The sequence below is a fragment of the Ochotona princeps genome, chromosome 17, assembly GCF_030435755.1.
Source record: "Ochotona princeps isolate mOchPri1 chromosome 17, mOchPri1.hap1, whole genome shotgun sequence".
NCBI classification, from domain to species: Eukaryota; Metazoa; Chordata; class Mammalia; order Lagomorpha; family Ochotonidae; genus Ochotona; species Ochotona princeps.
This window is the reverse complement of record NC_080848.1, coordinates 17126006-17135461: the sequence shown is the minus strand read 5'-3', so window position 1 is coordinate 17135461 and position 9456 is coordinate 17126006. Positions and strand designations below refer to the sequence as shown.

The window sequence follows — 9456 nt, the reverse complement described above, 5'->3', positions numbered from 1 at the left end:
GCTTTCAGCTTTGAAGGCTGTGCTGAGTTGGACTAGGGACTAGCCTGGAGCCTGCAGGGTTACTATCCAGGCCCTCACAGAAAAAGGTTGGATCTCTGCTCCAGAAAGAAAGTGCTGAACAGAAGGCCCAGGCCTGTGGGTCTTTCAGGAGATTGTCCTGTTTAGATGAATTCCCACAGGAAGGATGTAGAAGTTCGGAGTTCACCACCAGCCCTTGGTCAAATGGAAGAAAGGCGCCCTCTACTGGTACAGATTTCCAGTCACAGGAGATTTCCTCAAATTTGTGGCATATGATGGAATTTTAAAAATTATGGATGTTGAACATTTAAATGTGATATAGTGGTATTGCTGCTACTTACAGGCAGAGAGAAAGGCAACTAAGACGTGTTTCAAAAATGCCTCTGAGTTAGATAGAAAATATCACAAATAATGATTTGTGAGTCATCAGGGATTAGAAATGAGGGCACGTCAAACTTATTTTATTTATTTGAAAACAAGCGCCCAGCATCCTGTGTAAATTAAGAAAACAGGTATCTTTGCTAAGTAACTTAAGCCTAGAAAGTGTTTTGATTCTCGCTGCCGTCTAGAACAAAGTTTAGATCTTGTGCCAAGTGATGCTTTTCTCTACAGTGACAGCTAGAAAGGAACCCTTTGTTCTGTCTTGCCATTGGCCACTTTAGATGCCTTTTCTTCAATGGCATGAATCCTCGATGAAAGCACCTTGCCACGCTGATCTATCTCCTCAACCACTGTCTTGACCAGGGTGGTTTTGGTTACATCTAGAAACAAAACATAGATGAATAAACATAATTAACTTAAAAAAATACATGGCAGTAATACCATTCCTGTCTGAAATAGACTATATGATGTACATTTTTGGTGAAGGTATCAGTAGAGATTTAGAATAGCAGTGTGGGTTTTATCTACTCAAAGTAATATTTTTCAAGTCAGAACCCTTTAGTTACACTTCCATACAGATGATCATCACAGTGTTGTGTGAATGGCATTAATGGAAAACATTTGTTGAGACAGAAATGGAACTAGACTGCTTCACCTTTAGTTGAATTCCCCGAGCTTCCAGATCCGAAGCTCTTTGATTTGGAGCACAAACTGTAATAAAGAAACAAATAAAGTTTATTCTTTTATTATTTCTAGTTCTGTTTACTAAGCCCTAAAACAAAACAAAACACTAGTAGAGTCAATGGAACTAGAGTGAAATTTGCATGCCAAAACCAAACCTTGGGCTTCTGTGAAGGCAACAATCAAAGTAGGAGAAGAACATAATTAAATATTATATAGAAGCAGAATATAGAAAGTCCTTGTTTCCAGAAGGACTTGCATGGATCTGGCCAGGGTCCCATGCATTCATGGATCCTAAAGATCTATAGGAAGTGCTTTGATTTGGGCAGCAAAGAGGTTAGGGAACTAAAAATAGGGTAAGGACTGCAGCTGGGGGAGAGAGAATCCTGAAACCCAGAGTGGTTTCCATGGGGGAGATGTGAGAACTTGACAGCAACAACAAGTGGACTCATCCATACACACAAGGAGGATACTATGAGGTAGGAGACAAGGAGACAAGCAAGGGATGAGTCCAGTAGGAATGAGAAAGAAAAGGCTTGAAGGCATGGAGGCTAATGCACGGGACACAGTGATAGTTAAAAAAAAAAAGTTTCATGTAAGAGAAGAGAGAAGTTCCCATTCACTGGTTTACTCCCTATGTCCCTGCAGTGGCTGGGCTGGGCTGGGCTTGGTTGATGCTAGAAGCCAGGAACTCAGTGTAGATCTCCTCCTCATGTGAGTTGCAGAAACCAGATTACCTGAGCCATAGCCACTGCCTCCCAAGTTCTATGTTAGTAGGAACTTGGAGTCAGGTGCTGCCATTGGTTACAGAACTCCGGGCACTCGGATGTGGTACCCAGACTGTTGGTCCCCGAGAGGTAACACATCGAATGCTTAGGTGGTTTGACTTACTCTCCATCGCCATCAATCAGGCGGCAGTAGGTGTCGATTTCCTTCTCCAGGTGGACCTTGACGTCCAGGAGCTGCTCGTACTCGAGTTTCTGGCCCTCGGTCTCAGTGCGGACCTGGTGCAGCTGCTCCTCCAGGGCCCCGATCTGCGCCTGGATCTGCGCGAGCTGCGTGCAGTAGTTGCCCTCGGTCTCCGTCAGGGAGCACTCCAGCGAGTGTTTCTGTGGACATCAAAGATCCATAGCAAATGATGAGACTACTTTGTGGGCTAGGTAGACCAGTACTCCTCAGCGGCCAGCAAGCCTGCTCCCTAGGCAGGTTTTGGAAACTCGTTGGGGGTTTGTCACAAGAAGATGGAAAGTGGGGAGGAAAGGAAGAAGCTGACATTTACTGGGTGGGGGCCAGATGGGCGAGATGACCTGGCATGGGACAACCGAGCCTTTTCTCATAAGATGTTTGACTGTTCCACTGGTCATTCATAATATTTAAGTAATATTTTTGGGAAGGTGCTATGCTTTGAAGTGCCTTTATGGGGAGTTAGCGGGCAAAAAAAAAAAAAATGGACGTGGGAAAACTCATACTTTCAACTTACCTATTTGCTCTTGGATTGCCTGTTGTTTTATAACATTTCTCTGCCATGGGTTCACACCATCCCTGACTACTCTAAGGTCTTATATGGTACTGTTTCTCTCATGCACTGTTGGTTTTCTGTCATTTACCGAAGGCCCTTTATTAAAGTGCTTGAGATTAAATGGGTGATGTCTTGACAGGGGTGGGATTTCGACACGAGATCTCTCTTGTCAGATGGGACAGGTCATTATGTTGATGCCACTCTTACGAACCTTACACTTCCTTTTTTCTGTGCTCCTAGTCTGTAATTTGTCTTGGCCTGTGGTCTTTGCTTCAATTAAGGTAATTTTCCTCTCTTCCTTATCATAGAAAAAGATGTTGGGGGACAGTTATTACTTCTTCTGATATCAGTTATCTGAGTTTTCATCTGCACGTCCACTCTTTCATTTTCTTTGTCTTGTGTTGAGTGACTCTTGATCTTCCAGCACGGAAGATCAAAACATTTATTAAAGGAACATGCAAGCTCCTATCTCTTCCCTTATGTTTTACAGTCCTTGGGCTTAAATACTTACACAGCAAAGACATCATACTTTCAAATTCTCTCTTTTTATTGTGGTTATTACATCCTGTTTTAAAATTGTTTACTGCTAAATAAGTGTATTGTTTATCTACTCAGACTAGGATTGCAAAGAAATTTATGCATAAAATATTCATCATCATAGCAGACATTGGCTTAGACTAGTGGGCTGACTGGTGCGTTGTGTGGGTTACGTTGACTCTGAGCATTTAGAGGAAGGTGATCAGGATGGTAGTGGGGGAGGTGAGGGAACAGGTGGAAAGAGTCCAGGAGGATGTGTGGCCAGTGGTTCAGTCTGACATCTAGTTGATGAGGAAGGAGACCAGGACAGGCTTGGAGGTTTGTAGGCTCCATGAAGCAGAGGTGTCCATTTATGTAGAACGACTGCCCCAAATTTTCACATGACTTTATAACTATGAGAAACTGAGCTTATCGGAAGACAGAAGAAACTCAGGTATGAAAGTCAAGTGCTATGCCCCCATTATTCTAGGAATAATTCTGGTATATCATGAACTGAATGGGCTTCTTTTTTTTTTTTTTTTGGTTGGGGGAGGTGGTGGTTATCTCACAATCCCAAGTGAGAGTACCGCTGATTGCACAGAACCTAACTGTGACGTCACAGCTGCTAGCCCAAAATGCTCAAGATCCTTATCTGAAAAGCGAGGAATTCATCTCCTTCCATATGTCTCAGCAGCAGAGAGACCTACGGGGCTACAGCAGGACGAGCAGCTCCTCAGGGCTCTAGCTCCAAAAAGAAGGGGAAACAGGGGCGGACTCCAGGAGCCCAAAGTATCAGGGTGGATCTTGGGTACCAGCTAGCAGCGGGGTAAGCTGGGAGTCAGCCAGTTGCTGAAAACCAACGCCTCCATCTAAATGCTAGACAAAAACAAAGCCCTGCTCATCTTGTGGTGGCTAAATCCAGAGAACCTTCCTGTTGTCAATTATGCGTTCCTCTCAGTTGTGTAATGGCCACTCTTCGTGTTCCAGCCCAGTGTCCTCAGGGAGTACTCATGGTGGGGGTGGCAGTGGGGGAAGGGGGAAAGCAGAGCATTGGGCTCAAAATGAGCTCCTGGCTCCTACCCTCAAAGGGGAGCTGGTTCTGCCCCTGATGGTCTCCAGGGAGACCTTTGCAAATGCAGGATCCTCAAGCAGCAAAGGGCAACCTGTGGGCTGGGGTATCTGCTCTGGACACTGTGTGGAGCTCAGGTGTGCACCTGCTTCTCCTTTGCTTGGTGTAAAGCACGTGGAATCTTTTGATACTGTCTTCCTGGGTATTCATTCGGAGCTGCTGGAGTGGCAGCAGCTCTGCCCTGCGGGACCACATGACCCTGTACCTGCCACTGAGTTCTCCAACATGAGATGCCTCCTCACTGCTCCCCAAGGAAGGAAGAGTGTGAAATGGTGGTTATGTGTGTGAATTTAGAGCAATGGCTGTGGAAGGAATCCGCAGTGGTGGTGGAGAGGAAGACATTGCTTCGTCCCTTTGGGTCTCTGGGAGCTGTGTTCAGCTCTCCTCCTCTCTGGGCTAACTCTTGGTAGGTAAAGCTATGAAAGGAAGGTGTCCTGTGAACTTTTTGGGACCATAAATATCCAGGTTAGCCTGGTTCGCACCTACCGTGGCCAGAAGAGACTGCAGCTCGATCTCCAGGGTCTGCAGCGTCCGCTTCATCTCCGTTAGCTCGTTCCTGGCCGAGGTGGCTGCACCTGCGTCGTCGGAGATCTGCTGCTGCAGGGTGGCGCTCTGGAAGGCAGGGCCAAAGGGTCAGGTGGGGGCTGTACCTGCCGGGCATGTTGGTGTGGGGTGAGGGTGGGATTGCAGAGCTGGACGGGGGCGGGGCTGACCTCACCTTCTCATTGAACCAGGCCTCGGCGTCCCTGCGGTTGTTCTCGGCCAGTGCTTCGTATTCGGCACGCATGTTGTTCAGCATCAACGTGAGGTCCACACCAGGGGCCGCGTTCATCTCCACGTTCACGTTGCCTCCGGCCGCGCACTGCAGCGCCTTCATTTCCTGCAAGGGAGCGGGAGTGTGACCTGGGGGCCTTGCATGTCCACACACTGTCTTGAGAAGGGTCTTCCTGAAGTGTGACTGTGTCTGCAGGTTTGTGCCTGTGTAATGTTTCAGTGGATTCATTCGATCCCAATTCAAACCCATCAACCATTGCATTCGTTATTTGTTCATCAAAACGATCACAACCACCACCTCCACCAAGCAAAGTTTTTCTACTCTTTTCCATGAGAAGGGCATCCAAAAGCCAGAGAAGTATTCAACGCATAGGTGGTTGATGGAAGCAGAGAAATGTGGGAAAACACTTCCACCCCAAATCCCAGCTGTCAGGAAACTTCCATCTTTGGGACAACAGCTCTAGTTTGTTGGGTGGTTCGGTGTGTCACGCACTGCTGGAAGCACTGAAGCCTGGTGACATGTTGGTGTGATTTGTACTACTGTTAGACGAGGAGACCTTGGAGCAGAGAAGCAGCAAAGCCACACAACTTGGGACTGCCAAGGGCTGGGGTCTGGACACCTTAGGAAGTGAGCATGGTGCCCTAGCTCCAGAGTGGCTGTTCTGAGCTGTCCTGGACAGCCTGCTTGTCCCAGGATACATCCTGGTTGGAATCATCAATCTTACCCAGCGAGAGAATGCAGTTCCAGAGAGACAAGTTAGGCTCACTGGTCCTTTGCGTCTTGGCTATTTTTGAGGGAGCAACAGCTCTGCTCTTTACAGGGTCCTGCACCTGTGGCTTAGCGGTGTCCACTGGGAGCTAACCATTTCCATGACCCAAGGAAACCAAGATTCATTGACTCCCATGTTTGGGGATTTTGTATAGGATTCCATGTGATGAGAATTCCTGGTTTGAAAACTGAATTTCTTGAAGGTATCCTGGGGCACTGGTCACAGGGAAAGGGGTGACCGTGCTGTTCTTAAGGCTGTTGAGCCAGAAGTGGCTTTTTACCCCTCTGCTCAAGTCCCCTCTTTCCACGGATGCTCCTTTAAGGGGGCTGTGAGTTCTGCGGTGACCCCTGGCTTCCTGTGGACACTCTCAGTTGGCTAGGCTGTTGGCTGTCTTTCCTGATGTTTCTTTTCTTGGCTCATGGTCCATCCTCTGCGGTTTCTGCCATTCACACTCCCAGGGCTTTGCTCTGTGGCTCTTCCTGCTCTTCTTCCTTTTTAAAATTTTTATTCCCTAATTTATCCTCTTTCTCTCCCATCATTTTCTGATTTTTGACATTTTGAGCCATTAATAACCAATTCTGGGGGCACTTTCTGTCTTGGGGTGTTTTCTGCAAAATTTGTCATCCATTGTTTTTGGAGACTTGCCATTAACTTTTGGGGCAACTGTGGAAGGGAGTGAAGGTGGCTGGCATTATATGCCAAATGATGCCATCTTTTATCACGCAGGGTTCGGCATTAAAGTAAATCCAGGCTCAGTATATGGAGAAAATATTCATATCAGAGAGGTTTTTTTATGAGAAGGCTGACCTCAAGATAAGTCTGTATGAAAGAAATAATCTTGTGGCAGGAGAGACAGATGTATTCATGAAAAGGTGCTGTGTTGTTTTTAAGTGGGTAGAATATTATCTCAACTTGGAAGGTTACCGCCACCCCTCACCTGAAGTACTCAAAAGGCACAGGGCTGCAATTGGATTAAGAACACAGTTTCTCCTACCTCTTCGTGGTTCTTCTTGAGGTAGGTCATCTCCTCGGTCAGGGATTCGAACTGCAGCTCCTGGTCGGTCCTGCAGAGCGTCAGCTCATCCAGGACCCTCCGCAGCCCGTTGATGTCGGCCTCCACGTTCTGGTGAAGGGCCAGCTCATTCTCATATCTGGCAGGTGGTGGTTGGAAAGGGAGTGTGGGGAGGGGTGGGGTGGGGGAGGGAACAGTGGAGAGCGGGGAGGGGTGGAGGAGGTGGGGGACAGTGGGGAGGGGTGGAGGAGGTGGGGGACAGTGGGGAGGGGTGGAGGAGGTGGGGGACAGTGGGGAGGGGTGGAGGAGGTGGGGGACAGTGGGGAGGGGTGGAGGAGGTGGGGGACAGTGGGGAGGGGTGGAGGAGAACAGTGGAGAGCGGGGAGGGGTGGAGGAGGTGGGGGACAGTGGGGAGGGGTGGAGGAGGTGAGGAACAGTGGGGAGGGGTGGAGGAGAACAGTGGAGAGCGGGGAGGGGTGGAGGAGGTGGGGGACAGTGGGGAGGGGTGGAGGAGGTGGGGGACAGTGGGGAGGGGTGGAGGAGAACAGTGGAGAGCGGGGAGGGGTGGAGGAGGTGGGGGACAGTGGGGAGGGGTGGAGGAGGTGGGGGACAGTGGGGAGGAGGGCAATGGAGATAGCAGGGGAGAGGGAGTGGGGTATTGAGACAAATTTCAGTGCAAATAAACTCCATTAAGAAACAGAAAAATCAAACCTCAGGAGTCAGCTTGAAAATGAGAAATTAAATTAGAACTCTAAAATAATTATAAGCTTATACAAAGGAAACCCTACTGATCTCCCCCATCAATCCTAAGCACGATAGTTAGCACTTATTTAATTACCCTGGTTCCAACAACATATTTCCATGAAATGAAAATGCCCCACTTTTGAGATTATTGTTAGTTGTTGGAAGTGTTCACTGAGTGGCTGTTTTTGTGCTTAGCACTGTCATAGGTAGGCAGAGAGCTGTACTGGCATTTCCCCCAAGAATGTAAGAATTACATATGTAAGACATACATTAAATTGTATATAGTTAGTAATTAGAGTAATGCAACATAAATCCCTTGCTACCTTCTGCCTTTTAGGTTATAGTTTATTCTCCTTGGGCTGAAATGGAAATTCTATTTGTTGAATCGCTGATAGGAAGAAAGCCTTTTCTGACACTGGAGGGCGCTCTGTCACTTACTTCAGCCGGAAATCATCGGCGGCCAGTCTGGCATTATCGATCTGCAGAATGACATTGGCATTCGCAGCGGTGGAAGTGATAACCTAGAAAAAAAAAAATGCAAGCACATAGCCAGGTAAGTTCATGCTTACGATTTGTTATCTCAGAAAATTAAAACCATGTTTTACAACGAAGCTTTTGTATAAATCTTGCTTCCTTGTGTAATCAGCAAAAAGTAGAAGGCTTCATCGAAAACATTAGACGTATGGGTTTTGCTTATTCTCCTATACGCCTGTATTCAGAATACAATATTTTATTATCTTTCAATTATCCAAAATCAACAATGAAATTGATCACGTTCTACTTACATTAAACTTTATGAAACAAAGTGCTGATTTTTTAAAAATAATAAAAGTATTTATGGAAATAAAAGAGCAAATTAATATTAACACAAGCTGCACGCAATGGTAATAAAGTATTTTCTGTTGCATGTCCTATGAAGTCTGTTGCAGAAGTCCTATGTCTTCTGTGAGCTAGTTCTTAGTTTTAAATTCTCTGAATTAGCGTCCCAGCTGGTATTTCTTACCTTGCTCTTCAGGTCCTCGATTGTCAGGTGGTATCGGCTGTAGTCATGATCAAGCCCACGGCAAGACCCAGGTCCGTATTTTTCATACCAGCCTTTGATTTTTCTCTCTAATTCAGCGTTGGCCTCCTCCAGGGCTCGCACGTTGTCCAGGTAGGAGGCCAGGCGGTCGTTGAGGTTCTGCATGGTCACCTTCTCATTGCCGGAGAAGAGTCCCCCTTCGTTTCCAGCGAAGCCAGCGAAAACAGCATTTCCCAGGGCGCTGCCGGGAGCGCTGCCCAAGCCCCCTCCCAAGGTGGACAGAAAAGCGTTTCCAGCTGCAGAGCCTCCCGCATTGCTGCCTGCGAAGCTGGTGCCTCCGCTGGGCGCTCTGACAGTTCCAGTCCCCGACCTCAGGCAAGTGTGCCGGGACCCACCAGAAAATCGGAGAGACATGATGTTGGGGAAAAATGTCCACCTGGCCTGCGGGTCGCGGTAAAGCCAACAGCAGCAGCTCTCGTTTTGCCGGCTTCTTTGGGCTTTTATAGGCAATTATCGGGGGGTGTTTCTGCATGAGTTATATACACCTGAAGAAAAATGGCACCACTTAAATTAGCATGAAATTATGTATAATGGGGTGATTTAAAAAATAATTAATGTCTAACATCCCTGGGTGCTGCTTTGGGATATTTGTTATCTTGACTATAATGAGGTTGGTTCTATATTAAGTTCATTAGTTTAACTTCTAATTTTGCGTGAGTAATCCTTTACTTTCATCTAGCCCCTAGAACATACCATCATTAGCTGGTGCAGGATAGTATCACATTTTAGGAGTTAAGTAACATTGGACTAGGGTATCATCAGCTGCTGCAGGGTCTCAATTACCACGGAAGAGCACAGAGTACTCTTAACTACAGAAATGGATTTTTTAAA

At 47.0% G+C, this 9456-nt stretch overlaps 1 protein-coding gene across 1 annotated transcript; it reads right to left on the bottom strand.

Moving 5' to 3' along the window:
• Positions 1 to 248: 248 nt before the first annotated feature.
• Positions 249 to 8979, bottom strand: KRT28 (keratin 28). Its single transcript, XM_058675804.1, has 8 exons — positions 8548 to 8979; positions 7983 to 8065; positions 6783 to 6939; positions 4963 to 5124; positions 4731 to 4856; positions 1972 to 2189; positions 1055 to 1110; positions 249 to 779 (listed from the first exon to the last, which is right to left on the bottom strand). The coding sequence occupies exons 1-8, from the start codon at positions 8977 to 8979 to the stop codon at positions 637 to 639; spliced, it is 1377 nt and encodes a 458-aa protein (XP_058531787.1). The 3' UTR covers positions 249 to 636.
• Between the last annotated feature and the right edge of the window lie 477 nt (positions 8980 to 9456).